We start from the raw sequence: 22,500 nt of genomic DNA, 5'->3' as shown, positions 1-22,500 counted from the left end.
AGGAGCATGCCCAAACTTATCCTCTAAAACCTAATTAGTGCAGTTCCAACCTTAAGACATGCTCAAAAACCAAGTCTATCACTCATAGCAAGAACTAGCTACTATGACATCCCCACTGAGGTCATCAGTGCCCAACAGTGCGTGTATACCGTAGTATAAACATATGCTCTCATACATACATATCCACTGAGCCACACAAATGAGCATCTACTTGTACAAAGGTCTTATAGTGAGTTTCTGCTGACACTCCACAGGTGAAGGGCACACTCAACCGTGACAAAGGCGAGCATAGCATATGATCACCTGCTATGACATTTGTAAACACACCCACTACATACAAGTCTGCGTGCCATAGCTATAATGCATAGTTTCTAACTATTTTTCAAACCTGTAAATCAGCCACTTGCTTTTACTACCCTCTCAGATGGAATGTGTGAAAAACATGCTCGTCTTCTGTAGACTCCAGGCAATCCACCTTCACTGCTTGCATACCTTTTTCCCAAGGCAGCTTAAAGGCTATGGACATCAAAGGCAAAAATTGATGAAATGAGTTAAGATATTATCAAGAACAGGAAGCAAGTTATGCATTAAATGGATGATTGCATTTGTAAATGCCAATAGCATTGTTGAAATCATCTTGTGATTTGATACGGCCATGCACTTCTATTGTGTACATGGTTGTCACTCACCATCGCCTGCTCTGTTATGTCATACTCAATTGGGAAGATACCCATCAATGGCCTTGTTCTGAGAAAACTTACATAAAACTAATTCAAATAAACGCCATGTATTTTTTAAGCTTGTTTTCAAGAAACTACCAACTCGACATATACCTAGAACATTCCCCTCATCCTCTAAAAACACAACATAGTGCAGTTTCAATCTCACGAGAGTCACTCATAAGATTGAAAACCATAAACTCCATCACGCATAGCAGGGACTAGCTACTACGACATCCCCACTGACTAACTACCAACTCAACATACTTATCAGATGTACAAAGTGTTGTAAATGCACCTGCATAAATCCCATGCTTTACACCGGTTCAAAACATATATAGGAAAATAACTTCAAGAAACCTGGACGATTTGTTCAAAAGTGTTTCTAAATAGGTTGACCTTTGGGTATGATTTGATCTTTAATCCACATGTAGATTGGCACCAGCACATAATAAACAGATGCTATCACACCTAAAACAAATCTGTAGAGGAAAACCAGAGGGTTTATATTGCCCTTCACATCCTCTGCCTTGGGTCCAAGCTGCAAGTCAAGAATCACCAAATTAATTTGAGAGGACCAAATCCAAAAACCAGTGAAGAGCAAACTGATTTTGACATGCTCAAAACCAAAAACTTGTTGTACATGAAATGTCTATCTCATAAGATATCTCCTCAAAGCACTACCCTGTTCATGCCTCTAAGGTGTCTCATTAAGGAAATGATTCCAATTATGTGAAAAATACAGAGGAGTAGCCTTTGCAAGACCATGCAGCAGTGATACTAGCATAACTTGGAGCACCACAAGAGAGGGGTCCATTAATGCAAACGTGAGCTATACAGTCCTAGCACAGCTCCAGTAGAAGGCTGTTTGGAGCTTCCAGATAAATATGTTGCCCTTTCAAGATCAGACTTCAAGATAAATCTATCTCTGTTTCAAGATTCTTAGTAAAGAAGGATGGATAGATGCCCACTCTCAATTTATATAACATTAATCTTTGTTAGCCTTGGTTAAATCTAAAAAATGCTCCATGTACTCTCACGTTGAAGGAGATAGAAGCAGTGATGTCGGCTGCTCTAAAAATTTGATCCAGATAGATTTGTAGCCAGCCTCTATACACCAGAATAGCATGAGCGCCATTTCAAATAAAGAGTAATATGATAAAAAAGAGCAGCTCATACAAGTTACTGAGAAGTTTTGAATAAAAATAAAAAATCTTAAGAACAGTGCCAGTGGAGTAAGATACTGTACACGATTGTTCATTTAGACTGACACGATCCCTAAAGTTTGGTGTACAAGATGGCTGGCATTAATGTAATGAGGTCTTGGAGTAACGCGTCATGATCAACAACAGCGGCGCCTCAATACACATGTCCAACAATAAAGAGTGGTTCAAGACCATGGAGAGGACCCATCCCGACTCGAAGGTGACTGTGGGGAATAGCCGAACATGCCCGATAAAGGGTGTAGGCAATAGTCCATCACCATAGCAGGAGAAGAAAAGGTAATATCCGGTGTGCTGTATGTTCCAAATCTTTGCAAGAATCTGCTCTCCGTGAATCAGATGGATAAGCATAAAATGTCTATACTCTTTGAAAATTGAGAAGTTGCTGTCACACCCAAGGAAGATGGACAGGTGGTGGCCCAAGGTGTGGAGGAGGATGGCTTATACCGGTTACATGCCTTAGTTGTTCATGGGGAACATGGGCACTAAAAGTTGTGGCATGAAAGGTTTGGTCATGTCAATAGCACTCTTACAGAGTTGCAAAAGCCAAAGATGGTGGAGGGACTTCCACCAATCGTAGGCACAAATAAAGTCTGCAGCACTAGGAGAGATTCCCACAGGAAGGCTACATCGTTGGCTAAGGGACCATTGGACCTGGTCCACTCCGACATTTAAGGACCAATGTCAACAAACTCGTTTGGAGGTTCGAGGTATTCTCTTCTATTTGTTGATGGCTTTAGTCGAATGACTTGGGTATACTGCCTGGCCAAGAAGAAGTCTCCAGCATTTGAGAAATCTAAGGAATGGAATGTCAAGGTAGAGAAGGAAACAGGGAACATTCCGCATTGATCGAGGGAGGGAGTTCCCCTCCACAGAATTCAATACTTTCTACAAGAAGCATGGGATCAAGCATCATCTTACTTGTGCCAGCACATCTCAGTAAAATGGGGTTGCAGAGCGGAAGGACCAAACGGTTACAGAGATGGGATTGACCATGATTAAAGGGTGGGATCCCTCGAAAGCTTATTGTGGTGAAGCAATCAACACTGCAGTTCACATCCTCAACAGGACCAAGACCAAGGCCGTTGCAGATATGACGCCCTACGACCCTTATGATGGTAAGAAGCCCACTCTCTCATTTGAGGATTTTTGGTTCTGTTGCATTCGTACATGTGCATAAAAACGACAGATCAAAGCTAAATTCCAAGAGCACGAAGTGCGTCTTCGTTGGGTACAGTGAAGCATCTGAGGCATACCGCCTCTTCGACCCAGTGAAGAAACAGATATTGATCAGTAGGGTCTGATCTTTGAGGAAGTAGTGTCTCAGGCAGATGAGGAGGTCATCAAAGTTCCCATAAGTTCCTGCACCCAAGTTGAACCATTACAGAAGTGGAGAAGACTGAAGATTCCGAGCCAGAGGAAGAGTCAGATGCACCATAGCCACCCCCGAATTCAGCTTTCGATGAGAAGAAGTTACCAACGTGGTATCTGCAGACCTTGCAAGAATCTCGGGTCACTAACCTTCCCGGGAGAAGTTCTGAAGTTCGACGGTCTCAACGCAATGTGTCTGCACCCTTAGCCAACTTCGCTATGGTGGCTCAGGTCAACAAGCTGCGAACCTTTGAGGACGCGAAAGATATACCAGAGTGGCACGCTGCCATGAAGGTAGAGATGGACGCTATTCTTAAAAATGACACATGGGACTTGGTAGATAGACCCTACAAGCACAAGATAATCAGTACCAAGTGGGTGTACAAGCTTAAGTTCAAGTCTAATGGGAGCTTGGACAAGTATAAAGCCAGATTGGTGGTGAAAGGCTATGCTCAATTAGAGGGACTTGACTTCGACGAGACCTTTGCCCGGGCCCCGCACAGCCCACATCATCACTATTTGGAGAGTGATCGCTTTGGATGTCCATCACGGTTGGTCTATATTTCAAATGGACGTGAAGTCAGCATTCTTGAACAAAAACCCTAGAGGAGGAGGTATATGTGGATCAACCACATGGTTTTCAGGTTCCAGGGTCCACTTCAAAGGTATGCAAACTGAAGAAGGCGTTATATGGGCTGAAACAGGCCCCAAGAGCACGGTACCAGCGCATCGATGAGTTCTTCTCGAAGATCGGATTGAATCAAAGTCCATCAGATGCAAATCTCTATCTCTTTTTAGAGGGGGGACAAAGGCTGGTTCTGATTCTATACGTGGCTTGAATCAGGGACCATTTCTTGGCTGAGCAAGAAACAACCCTCATTTGCCCTTTCTTCTACAGAGATGGAGCCTGCACTGCAGCATGTGAGACGTTGTGGCTTAGGTAAATACCTGAGGATATGGACGTGACTCAGGAGGAGGCGACGGTGGTCATAAGCGACAACCAGAGTTTCATAGAGATCACGAAGAACCCAGTGTTTCACGCATGGACGAAGCACATTGAAGTCCATTACTGCTTTGTACGTGAGCTCATCATCGACAACGTCATGGAGCTGATGTGCTGTCTGACTGCCAACAATTTTTTGATGTATTCACGAAGACTCTCCCACACGAGCAGATGGAACACCTCATTTGACTTATGGGAATCGGCCGACAGTGGCGTCATTGAGAGGGGGTGTTGGAAGTCAATGTCCCCCACCTGTAAGCCCCATATAAGGAGGACGTGGGGGCATATGACCGTGAGGGGGAGGGAACATAAGGGACAGGTATGGGATGCAGGACAGCAGCACAAAAGGGCTGTATGGCAGGCCACAATGGACAGGGATAGCAAGCCCACTAAACCCCCTGGCAGCCCCTTATATAGGCTGCCCAGGGTGGGGCTGTTTGAGGCAGAAAAAGGCCGACTGGCAGGTCGGCCTGCCAGGCTGAGAACCGACCCATGGGTCAGCCATTTCCAGGGCTTGCCAACCCCCTATAAAAGGGGCCCCTTACCCCCCTCATTCTCCATCAGCCGCTGGAGCCTGAAGAGGCAGCGCGGAGCAGGAGATCACCTACAAGAGTCCTCAGTTTTGCATTCCAGCCCTTGCTGGTCTTTTGTGCTCACCTTGAGCTTTGTCTTGCCCACTATTTGGTGGAGCATTATCAAAGCCAAACCAAAAATGGCTTAGTGGGGGAATACTAGCTGAGTTCTCTCTCTCGTGTACACTGTTTATGCTCTATCTTCTGAGTGAGGTCTTCATCTGTGGTCTGCATCATTGAGTGTAAGATGTAGCTGTTTCCGAATAGGTTGTGAGGATAGAGTGATTCTTTCCTTCATTTCCAACAAAGGGGGCGAATGCTCCTTTGACTCAATCTCTTGTAGATCACACAGGGTGCAGATGTAGCCCTCTCTAGGTATGCCACTCCGCCAATCCAGTCTAAATGTGTAGCCAGTGCAAGGAAACACAGAACTGCCTGATCGAAATCCCTAAAGAGTGGGGGAGGTTGATCCGTGTGTAGCCTGGTGGATCAATGAAGCTGAGCTTCACAGGAAACTTGCGAGTGATAACCAAGTCCTGCAGTGTGTAGCTGTCCTAGATAACCTAGTTAACCTCAAGTGAGCAGAACAAAGGGGCCTTATGGAGACCCAAGCTCTCAAATCTACATGTATCAGCATACCAACACCTCTGATCACCCTTAGCTGCTAAAGTCATTGACAAGGGTAAGACCAATCATAGTAAAATGTGTCAGACTGAGGCCAAGGAATCATTATCCCCGACTTGGTAGAGGTATGTGATCACTTGGAATGCTGCGTCAAGCTGTGGTATCCCAAACTCAATCAGAATGATCCGATGTGGCACTCTGACGGATTACTGCAGACCATCCGTGACAATAAGAGAACCTAGAGCCTCTCCGCTCGGGCCCAGAGTACAAGCGCTGCCACTCAAATCTAGCAGTGTGGAGCATACCCTACTCACTCGGGCTTGCATCGTTGGTCTTCATGAAAATCGAGCAAAAGAAAGAACCCCAAATATGTGACGGATGCTACGACCTTCACTGATAATCTGTCCAATGTCAATTGCTCTCGGTGCATGGCTGCCCGGGATGTGTGTTGAAGATCATAACCTTGGTTTTACCAAGGTTGACCTTCAAATCATGTGTCCTGTAGAAGTAATGAGTGCATCCAAGTGTCATTGGAGGTCCTTAGCTAAAGAGGGGAGTAAGACCACATCGTCTGCATAGAGGAGAATCTGGATCAAGGAGCTGACGTGTAAGCAGCCCGTACTCCTACTATCTTGATGAAGGTCTCAAGCTCATTGATGTATAGGCCAAACAGGGTTGGTGATAGAGGACAATCTGTTTGACTCCAATAGTGCTCCTGATCTCCTCTGTCCACTCTGTAGTCGTACAAACACTTCCTAAGACCCTCTCATAGACTGCCATAGCTCCCCAATGGTCTCTTGACCATACTTTAGATTTTACACACATATGATGAGGCAAGTTCTCGGCCTATGTCAAAAGCCTTGTGGAAATCCACAAAGCAACAATAAGTTCTCTGTCTCCAAGATCTGGCCTCCTCAATGACACCTCCAAGTGTGAGGATGTGATCTAGAGTCACATGATCAGCCCAGGAGCCTACCTGTCCATTGGCTCGGAGTCCCTATAGCTCTGTACACTGACTTGTGTATTGAGCACTCATGCATAGATCTTGAACATGACATGCCCAATCATTATGGTGGTGTAGTTTTCTAGGCTCAATAGATCCTCTACCTTGTAAAAGGGAGTGATAGTGTTAAGAGTCCAAGTGTGAGGGCAACCAGTGCAAACAAGAGCTTTGCTATGAACAGGGCCATAGTACTTAGTCCATATGCAATATATTCATACATATTCCCTCATGGCCTTTCGCTTGGCCATTATGGCACTTCAAAGCGCATGCACCTGCACCCCTACTCCCTATAACTCTATCTACCCATATATATGCTAAGGTGTCACCCCCCTAGCTCTCCTCATTTGGGGGCTCACAGGGATTAACCCGATTTCTCCAAGAGTTATCTTGCTGATCAACCCTGCTGAAGACTGTTTTGGAGCTTTTTTCTAAAAGAAAACTGGTTTTGCTGTTTTGGAGCTGCTGCACCTGTTTCTCCAACAGTCGACCACTACAGCCTCATTTAGGGACTGTCTTGAAGCAGTTCTAACCTGTAGGAACAGTATGCCCTTTTGATATGGTTTCAGCAGCTCCTGGCGGTGCAGAACTAAAACAGTCGTTTTGAAGCCTTTCTTCCTCGACTTGCTGCAGCAGAATTGTCTTTTTTGGAGGAATATTGATCCTGCTCCAGCTCCTATAGAGATTGAGAATCTCTGCTTTTGCTCAGGCTGCTTGGTAGCTGTGACATGACTTCCCGTGGAATCTGAAGATCGCAAAAACTTGAAGTAGTTCGATAATGCTACACACAACCCACACTGGAAGACGCAAATAGTTGTGCCATTAGTTTTGAAGGCACTTAGGAGAAATTGGCATGAGCCTTCCTCTGCTATGCAATGGACTGTACAATGCTCTAACCTTGTGTAAATAGGTTAGTGGTCTCTTGCTCAGTGCTTGTCGGGACAGCCTAACCAACTCCGCAAATCATTTGCATCCTTCCCAACATTGTTGCCATTCCTTTCAAGTCCACCCGGGTCTATGTTGAGACTGGCATCTCCAGGGTAGGCTGGCCGACCAGCTCCCACGCAGCAGGGGGGCCAGAGGGGGTAGGCTGGCCGACCAGCCCCTGGCCGACCAGGCTCTGGCCGACCAGCTCGTCAGCCCAGTTGGCTGACCGACCAGGCTGGTCGGTCTAGGCCATCTGGCCGACCCCCCCCTGGCCTTCCCTATAAAAGGGACTCCCTCCCTTTCTCATCTTCACCACTTCTTCCAGCAGCTCCTCAAGGCTCTTGTCTTCAGCCTGCTCCTGGCCATCCCCATCGGAGCCTCCCCTCAGCTGTTCTGTTGGCTGCCCACGCTCCCTCAGCAGATCCCTCCTCTTCGGGGCTCCTGCCTCCTCGCTCCAGGCTTCTACAGTTCCCCTCGTTCCAAGGTTCCTGCCTCTTCGCCCAGGCTCCTTCAGCCTCCTCATTTCTAGGCTCCTGCCTCCTCGGTTCAGGCTCCTCTAGCCTCTTCGCTCCCAGGCCCCTACCTCTTCGCTTCAGGCTTCTCCAGCCTCCGTGCTCTCAGACTGCAGCCTCCTTGTGCCCCTTTCATCTGCTTCAGTTCAGCCCCTTCTGCAGCCTCCTTGTGCCCCCTTTCCTCTGCTTCAGTTCAGCCTCTCCTGCAGCACCTGTTTCATATCCTGTTCAGGATACCTTGTATTTCAGTTGCTGCCCTGGTTTATGGGCTGAGTTACAGCAGATCTGTTTGTGGCACATCTTGTTATCTCTAGTGTTCTCTGTGTGGTTCTGTAGCTTCAGTTTGTTTGCATCTTCCGCTGCCATTTTTAATATGGTATCAGAGCACCAGAATACTCTCTGATCTTGGAACTCCTGTATTGATGAAGTTGAAGAAGCTTGTCCTCGTCAGCAACTCTCTTTCCCGCTGACTACAGAGCTCTCTTCTTCCCCCTATATATATATATATATATATATATATTTTTTTTTTTTGCTGTCTGTCGGCAGCCCTGTTCTAGTCTTTGATCTGTTCACCAGCCCCGTTCTCTTCAGCCCTTGGTTGCTGTCCACTCCCTGGTTTCAGTTATGGCTGATGAAACAAAGGATTCTACTCCGGATCTTCGCGTTCCCCCTATGTCCAGTTTCTTTCAAGAGTCTGACAAGCCTGTACGCATTCCCACTCTTCCTACATTTCCAGATGCTCGGCAGTTAGATGGGACCAACTATTCTCTTTGGAAAATTCAGATGGCGTCTGTATTGGAATCTTATGATCTTGCTGAGTTTGTTGATCCCGGGATCCCTCGTCCGTCACCTGAGGAGGAGCCACATGCTTCTCTTATCTGGGACAAATTGAATGCTCGTGTACGCTCGTTCATCTTTCTCAATTGTCAACCAGGGGTTCTCAATTGAGATGCCTAACTCACTGACCGAGGGACTCATACACCTTATCCAGAAAGGTGGCAACATGAAATTTGTATCTCAAGCACCTTACTTCTGCACGTGCTATTTGGGAATTTCTTGATGGCATGTATCTTCGCGTCACTCCCATGAAACGTATCTCCTTGGAAGTTCAGCTTCGTCACCTCGATCTGGCTACTTCCCCTTCCATACGGGACCACATCAATAAAATGCAGAGCATGCATCAGGACATCCTCCATGCAGGCAAGGCTATCTCCTTCGAAGATATGGCTATTACTCTCTTATCTCATGTTATTACTGACAGTCGATATGCAGCATTCTATTCTTCTCTTATTACCTCTGGCCGCCTCAGTACCATCACTTGGGAGGAACTTGTCCCCATGATGATGGATCAGGAGGAACAGTTCATTAAAACCTCTGATGGTTCTTCTGAGGCTCTTGTGGCCCACCGTCCCAAACCTCGATCCAAGAATGCCCCATCCTCTGCCACTAACTCATCTTCTTCAGATCCCTCCAGTGACCGTCCTGCTCCCAAAGGTAATTGCAATCACTGTGGCACTCCTGGTCATTATTGGCGCAATTGTCCCTACCGCAAACACAAACGAGCTGACGCACCCCTGGCCGCTGCGGCTGATGCCTCCCTTACCCCCACTCCTACATTTGTTCACCTTGAGCTCTTGAATTCGGTACCCCTTCCTGCAGTAGAGTCATTGGCTCTCCATAGTTCCGATGCTCGTGAATGGATCGTTGATAGTGGGGCCTCTCGGCATATGACCCCCTCCTCCTCGCTGCTCCAGGATCTCACCCCTCATTCTGGTCGTGTCTGCATCGGCGACAAGCACTCTATTCCTGTTCATTCAGAGGGCTCTCTTGATATTATTCCTGATGGCAAAGGGGGTAAACACTCTTCTCGTGTTCTTTATGTTCCGTCTCTCGGCTTTCATCTCCTTTCGGTTCATCAAATTTGTCAAAACAATATGAAGGTTGAGTTTGAAGCGGCCTCTGTTACCATCCGCGATCGTGCTACCGGACAGCCGGTTTGGACCGGCCATTCTACTAATGGTATCTACAAGCTTGTCGCCCTTCCCTCCCTTACAGGAACCTCTCTTGGCGACCTTTGGCATTATCGGTTTGGTCATCTACACATTGATGCTCTCCATCGTGCTTTCCGTGATCAGCTTGTCCTCGGCCTCTCTAACGTCGGCACTCGCCAAGGTCTCTGTCCCTCTTGTATATTGGGCAAACAACATCGCGAGCCGTTCGCCCATCATGCCTCTCGCCGTGCCACCGTTCCGCTTGGTCTTGTTCACCTCGACCTATGTGGCCCTATGCAGATTATGTCACTGGGGGGAGCCTCGTACTACATGCTCCTTGTTGATGACTTCAGTCGCTATTCTTGGATCTATTTTCTTTCCCACAAGGATCTGGCTTTCAATCGTTTCCAGACCTGGCTAGCCCTGGTGGAAAAAGAATCCAACCACTCGCTCAAAATTCTTCGTGCTGATAAGGGTGGTGAGTTCACCTCTCTCGAGTTTGATCGGTTCTTGAGTAGTCATGGTGTCAAACGGGAATTTGCCAACACAAATACCCCTTCTGATAATGGCGTGGTTGAACGTAAACATCGTACCGGCGTTGAAATGGCTCAGACCATGCTAACTCACAGTCAACTCCCTCAGTCTCTCTGGGCCGAGGCCATGATGACCGCAATCCATACTCTTAACCGCTCTCCGACATCAGCAGTCCCAGGCATGACCCCTTATCAGGCTTACTATGGATCTAAGCCCGATGTTTTCCATTTTCGGGTATTTGGCTGTGATGCTTATGTTCATATTCCTGAATCTGATCGTGGAAAGCTTGATCCTAAGTCCCACAAGCTCTTGTTCGTAGGCTACAACTCCGTCTCCACTAGATATCGCCTATATGATCCTCGCCGCCGCATTATCTCCGTGAGCAGGGATGTCCTTTTCGACGAGCAGGTCCTTCCGCCATCCTCCGACTCTCCTCCTGTTCTTGGAGATCCGTCCGATGCCCCGGAGCCCTCTCTCCCTCCACCTGCCTCGTCCCCTGTTACATCACCTCCTATTCTCTCTCCTCCGCCTCCTTCTCCGGCTCCACCCTCGTCTGCTCCTCCTTTGGAACCCCGCTCGGTCCGTGTTCCGCGATGGCTCATTGATACTCTCCGCTCCTCCGGTCTTGAGGATCCCTACTCCGAATCACACCCTGATGATGGGCCTCGTCGCTCTCATCGCCACCCCCCACCGTCCTCTTCTGATCCCCTCCATGTCAATTACGCCCTTATGTCTCACATCCTCGCCACTCGCGAGCCCACTACCGTTCCTCAGGCTCTGGCCCAGCCTCATTGGAAACAGGCTATGGAAGCGGAAATTCATCTTCTTCGGAACCACACCTGGGACCTTGTTCCTTGTCCCTCACACCGTTTCGTAATCGGTGTCCGGTGGATATTCAAAACAAAATACGCCTCTGATGGTTCTGTCGACAAGTATAAAGCTCGGCTGGTGGCTAAAGGCTATGCCCAACGACTCGGCATCGACTATGGGGAGACCTTTGCACCTACCGCCCGGATGAGCACCATCCGAACGATCCTTGCCCTTGCAGCCCACCATCAGTGACCCATTTTTCAAATGGACGTCAAATCTGCATTTTTGAATGGTGATCTTCAAGAAGAGGTATATGTGGATCAGCCACCCGGCTACATTAATTCTCGTTCTCCTTCCATGGTCTGTCGCCTTCGCAAGGCCCTCTACGGTCTCAAGCAAGCTCCTAGGGCCTGGAATCAGCGTATTGATACCTTCTTCTGCCGCCAAGGACTTCATCGCTCTCTGGCTGATCCCAATCTTTATCTCTTTCATGAAGGACAGCTTCATACCTTCATCATTCTTTATGTGGATGATCTAATCCTTACTGGGAGTCATACCAATCATATCCTTGCCATTAAAGTTGCTCTTCAAACTGAATTTGAGATGACGGATATGAGCCTCCTCCATTTTTTCTTGGGTCTTGAGATTTGGCAGACTAAGAGGGGGTATTTTGTCTCTCAGCAACGCTATGTTCACGAGCTCCTCGAAACTTTCCACATGGTTGACTGTCGGCCCATCACTTCTCCCATGGATCCCAACTCTAAACTCTCTGCTTCTGGGTCCACTGCTTATCCTGATGCCTCCCTCTACCGCCAGCTTGTTGGTTCTCTTCTCTAGCTACTTAACACTCGACTGGATCTCGGCTTCTCTGTCGGCACCCTCAGTACCTTCATGCAAACCCCTTCGCTTTCTCATTGGCAGGCTGCTCGACGTCTCCTCCGCTATCTTCAGGGGACCTCTCTCCTATATACTGCCGGTGGTTCCTCTCCTTCCCCGCTCACTCTCCGAGGTTGGAGTGACTCCGATTGGGCTGGCGACCCCGATTCTCGCCGCTCTACCACGGGCTATGTTTTCTCCTTTGGCTCTGCGGCTATCTCCAGGTCCAGTAAACGCCAACCCACGGTCGCCCTATCTTCCACCAAGGCTGAGTATCGGGCTATGTGTAGTGCCACTTGTGAGGCTGTGTGGCTTCGGCGCCTTCTTCTCGATTGTGGTTTTCAGCAACCCGCTCCTACCACACTTTTTTGTGACAATCAAAGCTGTATTGCCCTTGCTCGCAATCCGGTTTTCCATGCTCGGACAAAACACATTGAAATTCAGTACCACTACATGCGAGAGAAGGTTCTTGACGGTACCATTTTGCTCCTCTTCAGCACCACTTCCGACAACGTCGCCGACATTTTTACCAAACCTGTTTCCCCTCCCCTTCTCCAACGTCATACCAGCTCTCTGGGTCTTGTGCCACACCCTGGAGCTGAGAGGGGGTGTTGAGACTGGCATCTCCAGGGTAGGCTGGCCGACCAGCTCCCACGCAGCAGGGGGGCCAAAGGGGGTGGGCTGGCCGACCAGCCCCTGGCCGACCAGGCTCTGGCCGACCAGCTGGTCGGCCCAGTTGGCTGACCGACCAGGCTGGTCGGTCTAGGCCATCTGGTTGACCCCCCCCTGGCCTTCCCTATAAAAGGGACTCCCTCCCTTTCTCATCTTCACCACTTCTTCCAGCAGCTCCTCAAGGCTCTTGTCTTCAGCCTGCTCCTGGCCATCCCCATCGGAGCCTCCCCTCAGCTGTTCTGTTGGCTGCCCACACTCCCTCAGCAGATCCCTCCTCTTCGGGGCTCCTGCCTCCTCGCTCCAGGCTTCTACAGTTCCCCTCGTTCCAAGGTTCCTGCCTCTTCGCCCAGGCTCCTTCAGCCTCCTCATTTCTAGGCTCCTGCCTCCTCGGTTCAGGCTCCTCTAGCCTCTTCGCTCCCAGGCCCCTGCCTCTTCGCTTCAGGCTTCTCCAGCCTCCGTGCTCTCAGACTGCAGCCTCCTTGTGCCCCTTTCATCTGCTTCAGTTCAGCCCCTTCTGCAGCCTCCTTGTGCCCCCTTTCCTCTGCTTCAGTTCAGCCTCTCCTGCAGCGCCTGTTTCATATCCTGTTCAGGATACCTTGTATTTCAGTTGCTGCCCTGGTTTATGGGCTGAGTTACAGCAGATCTGTTTGTGGCACATCTTGTTATCTCTAGTGTTCTCTGTGTGGTTCTGTAGCTTCAGTTTGTTTGCATCTTCGACTGCCATTTTTAATAGTCTATCCTAGTGCTAACTTCCAAGCATTTTATTTAGTCAACTAGAAGAGAAGCTTCTTCGACTCCTCTTCAGCTTTGGCCACCCCCTTTTTGCTGTTTGTACCTTCAGCGTTGAGCACCTTGTGCATGGGCTCGAGTTTTGACTATCTGCAGAAGATTTAGTCATGGTTTCAACATACCTTCCACTGAAATCGATTAAAGATGGTCCCCAACTTACATCCTATAACCCAAGGATGCAATCACCAAACTCACAAACAAATCACGCCCATGGTCAGCCTGCTCGCCTGCTCAGGAGCTGCCCAGGGGTCTATGACTTGCCAGCTGGTTTGCCAACTGTCACAATACGGAGGTCTCTGTCCCGCCATCACTTCGTAGTGCTATCACATGCATGTGTGGGAGATTGCACACATCGTCTTCTCTGTGTCATGTGGAGGCACGCAATCAACTCGCACCTGCGCACGGGTTGTCTAGTGTCCCAATTTGTTCCCTATTGTTGATTATTGTTGAAAGTGCACTTGCACACATACATACTCACACCTGCGCACAGGTTGTCTAGTGTCCCAATTTGTTCCCTATTGTCGAGAGTGCACTTGCACGCATACGTAAACCGTGTCCCGACAGTTATGGATCCATTTTTTGCTGACTTCCCTTACTGACATTGTTCTGTCGACCACAGGTTGTTCACCTTGGAGACCTCAAGTAGCTTCCATTTGAGGTCTGCCAGCTAAAACCTGTTGGAATTTGGGTTTTTTCCCAAGGGCAAGGGACGAAAGATACTAAGAGGGGCTCCCAAATCAAACTTCCGAATAGGTAGAAGGTGAAATTTTTGCAGCAAAAAAACTATATGAAGGTGACAACTTGTATGCATGGTAGTAAAAAGAAGAACTTGACATGCAAACATGTATCTATAAAGACATCAAGGCCAAATAGAAAACCGTTAAGAAACTGTATAAAGCATTGATGCAATTTGAGGCTTTGTTTTGGTTGAACATGAAATAAACATATCTGGTATTACAGTATCTTCCCATAAACACTCCAAATATTGAAAATTTATCAGCTGAAAAAATATACTAGCGAGTAACAACTAGCTGCATCGAGAAATTCTCATACCTTAATTGGAGAGTCGCCTGACTCAGGTTTGACACCAGTTACAGAGCATCCCATGATCAATCCATGCCTCCTCACTCCCCTGTACCATTTTGGACCAATACGTTTGATCTTCACATCCGCAAAACCAGCTTTAGTGAACCATTCAATATACTCATCCTCAGTCGGAAAAAGCATCCACACATCTGCAAAAAAGCTTGACAACCAAAAAGTTGGATGCACAGGCCCAATGAGGCATGCCTTTCCACCCTTTTTCAGCACTCTGTAAGCTTCTTTAATGCCTCTTTGAGGATCAGGCCAGTACTCAATACTGCAATACAGAAGAAACATTGGAAAGACTGTGAGCCTTTGTACTGATTTTATATGTAGACCTACCTATTTATCAAAATAACTCATGCATACATACAAATATGTGGGTTTGTGTCTCACAAACTCTCACACACACATTTTTTGTTCTCTCTCTCTCTCTCTCTCTCTCTCTCTCTCACACACACACACACACACACACAAACACACACACAGACACCCCCTCACACACACCACCCACCCAACACCCCTTTGCTCTGTACTTGCAATAGCTGGTATGATGATGAGTGTAAGGCTCTACGCAGTCAACTCAGTTTCGAGAAGACTAAGCATCACCTTCCAAGTAAGACAAAGACGATACGCAAGTATTGCTGCCTGCTCTGCCAGAAGAAGCAGGCTTTCGTTCACCAGAAGAGAAGTTAATACTCACTCTTTAGTAACAACTCTAAGGACTTCAGGCGAAAGTTTCTCGAGCAACCATCCCAATCTTGTCTCACATACACCACTATGGCAATCTTAAGCACACACACACTGTAAGACATTCCTCGCCAGCCATCTCTTCACCTCTCACAGATAGCCTGTCCCACCTCTTACACACTTTTCACCACGGGCGGCATCAAATACGCAGCTCTGAAGCTCCATAACGGCTGCAAGAAAGATCAAGAGGGACTACACCTGCATATGGAATATGTACTATGACCGCGATCTTAGCAAAACTTTTTAATGAAGCGCTTTGCAACAGTTTCCCTTACACCTGGACCCTTAACACCATCACTCTCATGCCTGGAAAACTACAAGATGACTTGATTGGGCATGTCATGTCCAAGATCTATGCATCAGTGCTCAACACATAGGTTAGCCAATTTGTAGAGCTCCCGGAACGCAAGTCCAAGGAACAGGCAAGCTTTCAGGCTGATCAGGCGACTCTAGATTACACACTCACACTCAAAGGTGTGATTGAGGAGGCCAGAGGCTTTTGACAGTATACTAAGGGCTCAATTCATTAAACGTTTGCAAGATCTGGAGTATGGTCAAGAGATTATTTGGGCAATCATGGTACTCTATGAAAGAGTCTCGCGTAGAGTCCCAACGGGCACATGGTGGACAGAGGAGACATGAGCATTATCGGGGTCATACACGATTGCCTATTATCTCCAACACTATTTCGCTTATATATCAACAAGCTTGAGACTTTCATTTGGGGGGGGGGGGGGGGGGGGGGCCAAGCTGCTTTATAGCCAGCTCCTTGATCCAAATTGTCTTACTATCATCTTAAGCAAAGGCCCTCCAAGCTCCAACGGCACTTGGATGCACTCCATACCTTCTACGAGACACATGATATGAAGGTCAACCTTGGTAAAACCAAGGGCATGATCTTCAACACATCCCGAGCAGCCATGCACTCAGAGCCAATTCACGCTTGACGGATTATGTGGACGTCGTCACATCCTAAGAATGCTTGGGGGTTCTTTTCTTTGGCCCAATTCTCACAATGTGACCAATGATGTAGGCCCAGCTACATGCGGGGTATGCCGCATTTGCTGATCTCGAGCAGCAGTGCTTTGACATCCGTTTCCAGAATCCCCAGACCAAGTCTCCTCTTTGACTCCTTGGTCCGCCCAACGGGCATGTATGGCAGTCCTTGCTGGGGGACTGACCTATCAGAGGTAGATTGGGCCCGAGTGGAGAGCTATAGGTTCTCTTGTTGTGATGGATAATCTGCAATAAGCCATTGGTCCCACATCAAATCATTCTGGCTGAGTTTGGGGCACCTCCATTACAGCTTAACAAGGCATTCCATGTGATCACATACCTCTACCAAGTTATGGATTATGGTTCCTCAACCTTAGGCCAATGCATTTTACTATGGTTGGCCTTATCTTTATCAATGAGGTTTGACAGCTAAGGGTGATCAAAGGTGTTGTACGCACATACACGTAGATAACTTCAGAGCTTGGGGTTCCACATGAACAAATTATCCTCCTTTTAGGATAGCCTTGAGGCCCCCTTTGTTCCGCTCACTTACCAAGGTTATCCACGAGGATCTCTTACAGCTACACAAATTCAAGCCTAGCAAGCTTCCTATGAAGCTTAGATTCTACAAGAACCATTGCTTATGGATATCAAAGGAGGGCTTCATTAATCTGCCAAGCTATACATGGATTCACCTTCCCCATTCTTTGAGGATATCAATCGAGCAGTTCCGTGTCTCATCGCACCAACTATGCATTGTGCTAAGGGCATACCTAGAGAGGGTCGAGAACCTACACTCTGTGTGATCTGCAGGAGATTGGAGGAGCACTTCACTTTCAAATGCTTCATGTACTATGAGATACAAGGTCGTTACCATTGTCTTTTTAAGGATGGGTTTGGACCCCTCTCCAACCTACTGTCTTACTTAGATCAGGTATGTTTGGCGATTTCATTCACGAAGCCGTGTACATCACCAGATCTCCCATGGGCTTGAACCCTCCGCCAACATCTAGAGGACCATCACACTGATGCCAGACTAGAGGCTCCACCCATCCAACTCATTGTATCATGTCTTTTCAGCATCATAGACACTTCGGTCTTTCATAGACTTTTAATGAACTTCTTTTCTTTCTTTCTCTCCACGTCATTCACCAATATTGCCTTCAGTCAAGAAAGATGGTTCCTAGAGAATGTGCATTGACAACAAGGCATCAAACAAGAGAACCCTCAAGAATCATTTTCCAAATCACTGAGAAAAGTGAGTTCTATCTAGAGGTATAATGTTTTTTACTCATATAGTATCTTCTAGGGTGGTGAAGATGGGTTCGTATAATTCGTATAAGCTTAAAGTTATTCAAGAATGGCTAGAGTAGAATGAGGTGACATCATTTCTTGGGTTATATGCATTCTACATACCATTTATCTTCTGCTTTGCACACATAGCTTCACCACTCTATGACCTTACCAAGAAAGAGGTTGCCTTTATTGATCTGAAGTCACTGAGAGAACTTTTCAAGTGTGAATGTAAGGATAGACGAAACATGAGGCAAATCTCACCAATCCAGGCTACCACGTGTCAAATAATGCATACTTTACCTTCTTTAGGCTTATAAGTTCTAGATTAGCCTTCTACATTCTTTCTTCAACTTTTGACTAGCCCTCTAAGTCATCTCCTTGCCCAATGAGTTTTGCCTATTCTTCTGCGCCCACACTTGCTTCCTTTGACACATGACGGCTGAGTCGTTTTTGCTCATAGCTCCTACTCCAAGCATCCAAGTTCCAATCTATGAGCTCCCACGTATGCATATCATCTCCCTGCTTCTCCCATATATTGGATTGTTGCAATTCTCCCTCTCCTTGGCCAGATCATGAGGCTTCTCCCGCTGCCCACTTCTGGCATGCGAATTGCCCTTGCCACATCATCCGCCTTTCTTTATGTTGGACCTCATCTGCTAAGGCACTGAGATCATAGTTGCCTGGAAACGGCGTTCCAACATCTGAAACGTCTAGAACGTCGTTCCAGGAAGCAAGGAGGAACCAGAACTACGGCAAGAAAAAAAGGCACGAGTAGCTACGGCGTGCTACGCTAATAGACTACAAAAGCATTGTCAATTCTGAGATAGGAAGTACTACTAGTTCCATGTAATTCTAATTAATTTTGTGCATACATGCAGCAAGAAAAAGTAGGTATGAATACATAACGCAACAATATTAGAAGAACGAAAACGAGCGCATCAAGTTCTAAGTTAGCGAATTACAGGGACAACTGCTACCTGCCAGCAGACACGTATCGATCCACGGAGTCCGTTGCAAAAGGAAGATCTTCCGCGTCTCCTTCAAGTATTGTGCACTCCCTCAGATCTTCCTTTTCTCTTGCCTTCGCAAGCTGATGTGGGGACTGATCCAAGATGGTCACATTCTTAGCATCTACGTACTTTACAATGCCTAAAGTACAAAATCCTGTGCCTCCACCAACGTCAACAACCGTCAAATTGCGGTCGTTTAAATCGGCAGGCTCAAGAGCGTCCTCACGCATGTCTTCTGTCCAGTGTCCCGGGTTGATAATATGATCATACACGATGGACAGAAAGCGATAGAACCAGAAGGCCTCGTGTTTGTGCTGAATGAAGCGGGGTTGCGATGGGGACCTGGAAGTAGAAGTGGCCTGCACGACGAGGCTTCCCTTTCTTCTCAAAGGCGGAACGAGGCATGAGTCAAAGCTACGAGCGAGGTCGCCATGGCCGAAACTGAGGCGAGAGGAGAGGGGGGAGTGAAATTTGGAAAGGGGCTGGAGCAAATGCCTGTGATGGTGGGGGGTAGGTTGGGAGAGTTGGGAGGTTATTTGAGGAGGTGTGCAAAGAGCCATGGAGGGGGCGTGGGAGGTGAAGGAAGGGCAGGGGAGGCCTTTGAGGAAGTGTTGGTTTACCACTCTTTCTTCTTCTTCTTCTTCTTCTTCTTCTTGTGTGACAAGAGCTAGCTACTTCACATCACCACCACAAGCTGCTTGCTACTACTATCCACATGCCCCCCCCCCCCTCTTTGCCCTCTCTTCACTCCTCTCCAACCTCTCTCACCACCTCTCCCCTTATCACATCGGCCCTTCCACACCCAACATTTGCCCGCAAGCCTCATTGCTCGCCACACGTAGTCCATTCTCACACAGACACCGATGAAATGTATTTTTTTACGCATAGCTTCCGAATATGCATTTGCTGCTCGAGTCGGTCAAAGTTTTGGAATATTCATTCGCCCCCCCCATCTCCTACCTTCACAACCCCTAGCAGTACAGAGTCTTGGCTGCCCATCAACTTGTGCACCCTCTCAATCTTACGACTAATAGATTTTTGCCACATGTTTGCCATGCAGGTCTATAAAGAGGCTCACTCTCCAATTGCCTCACCATTTTGCTTGCCTCATTTCCCACCTTCCACCTGCTTGCCCCTTGTTCCACTATTTCAACACACCTTCTACAAGTTGAGCCAAGCATGATCGATTCATAACATGCACATCCATGCTCCAAGGGTACGAAGCCATTGCCACGACCTATTCTTTAGCAATGCCCATTGCGAATTGTCAATATTTTGTTCCTCAAATTATGATTGTGACAGTCCTTGGATGATGGGACAAGAAAACAATTACATTATTGGTTGACACACCTCCCCCCCATCTTTATAATGCCTCATATCAAATTTGAACTTTTCTTGACCCCCCCCCAATGTGCACTATGGCCATAAAAGTGAGTCTTATTCTTTCAAAAGACCAAATAACCATACCTAAGTAGCCTACAGCGTACTTCTCATAATCTGACCTTTCTTTAAAGTTCCTTTAAAAAGGGTGATTTTCTAGAGCTATTCTTTTAAAATGGGTGGGTCAAACATGGCATTTTTTACAAACTCACCTTTAAATAAGGGCAAGTCAAATAGGGCTATGTTCAAAGCCACCCTTTCAAATACACTGGCTCTCAAAGCTTCTTTGTAATAATTTGATAAAGTCCTTGCCAAACTTAAAGAAAAAGGCAGCACTTGGAAGAGGCAGAGGCAAAGGCGGAGGTGGAGGTGGTGGAGGCGATTGAGCTGGAGGATTAAGAGGGCTCTATATGCTTGATTAGTGAAGGAGATCATGCAAGAGTACAAAGATGACCTCCAAATTCAGCCTATCGCACTGGCGGCTCTACAGGAGAGACATGCGAAATGGCTCTTGTATCCCTTCTTGAGGACACTAACTTGTGTGCAATCCATGCGAAGAGGGTTACAATCATGAGCAAAGACATGCCATAAACGGTTTTGGAAACCATCTTGTGATCTTTGGAGGTTGCTCGTTCAATTTAAAAGGTTGTTAATATTTGTAATACAATATATTTGGACACCAAAGTTGGTGGTTGTACTAGTTTTGATAATGAAGTCATTGTTGAGTTTTCAATGCTAAATGAAGTTGTTTTGAGTACACGATCAATGGTTATGTTTATTTTTCATGAATGTTTTTGGTGATTTGGAGTATTTGTGCAAAAAATATTGCATCTCCCTCATTTTTTCCCAAGGATTTTGCATGATCAAAATTATTGTAACTTTGTGGCTATAATCAAATATAATTAATTGCAGGTGTACTATGCCATCTTTAAGAAAAAAATTTGAAATTTTTTTCCATAATTGGCCATGTGCACAAGATTGGCCAAATCCATATGGTCAATATTGTTTGTATGTTTTAGGGATTGAAGGTAAAGGTGCATGTTTGCACCTCCAAAAGCAAAACCCCCAAAAAAAAACGTCCAAAAAGGCCAAATCATGCCCATGTGCGCGTCAACATGAAATTGGGCCAAATAGCGATTTGGGCCAGACGACATCATCATTTGGTCCAATTTTGCATAGGCGCACACATGGGCATGATTTGGCCTTTTTGGAATGACTTTTTTAGGGGGTTTTCTTCTAGAGGCATGCAAATAGCATGTGCACACATTGAATGCATTCACCCACAAAAAATTTGCCTAAAATGGCAAAATAATTGGGCCATTTTTCAATGTTTTTTTTTTGGGTTTTCCTTCTGGAGACATGGAGATAGCATTTTTGCAAATTGTATGCTCTCCTACCAATAGGTACCCCCAGATTGAAAATTTGTGCATTAATTAATTTATTTCATGGGGGGGGAGGGGCGCAATATTTTATTAACGTAGGTAGTATACAATTGATCAAGGTGGGGCACACGCTATTGAGAAGCGTCAATGGGCCCTGTAGTCATGATTCCAAAAGCTTCGTAGGCTGCATATATGAGGGGGAGGTGCTAGCAAAGGCCCATATTGCACAATGACCACACACCCTAGCAGGAGCAGATCTGAGCAACCGTAACTGCCACCCACTGGCGATTGATTGGCTTTCGACAAGGTGTTTTGGGCGCGCTCGTCCATTCCTTGCCGTCATTGTGGAGGCACTTCACATGGAGGTTTACACGTAGTCGCACTCACTTTGCCGAAGATTCGGGAGGAGATTGCTGCAGTAAGGAGGCACATCCGTGGATTTCAAGATGAACTCCATTGGATGCAATCCGATCCCCAGCACCCTGCTTATGGTCGAGCGAGTGTGGAAATCCCAGTGAAGAATGTCATCCAGTGGTCGTGGCAGCGGATTTTGCGGCTGTTCTCTTCCCAAAAGGCATGCATATGCACACACTCGCAAGGACCTCTTGATCCCTTGACACCGACGTGGCTACGGTGACATAACAGTGATCCTGAGCATGGAGACGTCATTCCTCAAGGATCTCTGGGAGGAGTTGATTGGCGTCAGATTCTGCCTTCTCATTCAGTTTCACCGCCAAGGCTGCTAGTGCGTGTATCACTTGATGCACGCCTGGTGCTGAGTGCATCTTCGTCTCCAACGGCGATTTCAGCTACTTCTCGCAATCTCTTTGGTCAAGGAGTGCAAGGAGTGCCGTCTGGAGGAGGAGCACCAAACCTTGGAGGCACTGTGATGGCGGCGGGCCAAGTTAAGTATGCCAAGTTTGCAGGGTGAAAGTCGGATAACCCAGATGCTCATGTCCGGCAATTTGAGAAGGTGTATG

At 47.1% G+C, this 22,500-nt stretch overlaps 1 protein-coding gene across 1 annotated transcript; it reads right to left on the bottom strand.

Moving 5' to 3' along the window:
- Positions 1-664: 664 nt before the first annotated feature.
- APG1 (S-adenosyl-L-methionine-dependent methyltransferases superfamily protein) lies at positions 665-19,479 on the bottom strand. The gene is made up of 3 exons (XM_087383022.1): positions 18,726-19,479; positions 14,677-14,983; positions 665-1,260 (listed from the first exon to the last, which is right to left on the bottom strand). The coding sequence occupies exons 1-3, from the start codon at positions 19,316-19,318 to the stop codon at positions 1,105-1,107; spliced, it is 1,056 nt and encodes a 351-aa protein (XP_087239148.1). The 5' UTR covers positions 19,319-19,479; the 3' UTR covers positions 665-1,104.
- Positions 19,480-22,500: the final 3,021 nt, after the last annotated feature.

This window comes from Dipteris shenzhenensis, chromosome 12 (assembly GCF_047967505.1).
Source record: "Dipteris shenzhenensis isolate YYH24624 ecotype China chromosome 12, Dip_SZ_1.0, whole genome shotgun sequence".
Taxonomy (NCBI): domain Eukaryota; kingdom Viridiplantae; phylum Streptophyta; class Polypodiopsida; order Gleicheniales; family Dipteridaceae; genus Dipteris; species Dipteris shenzhenensis.
This window is presented reverse-complemented; position numbering and strand designations above follow the sequence as displayed.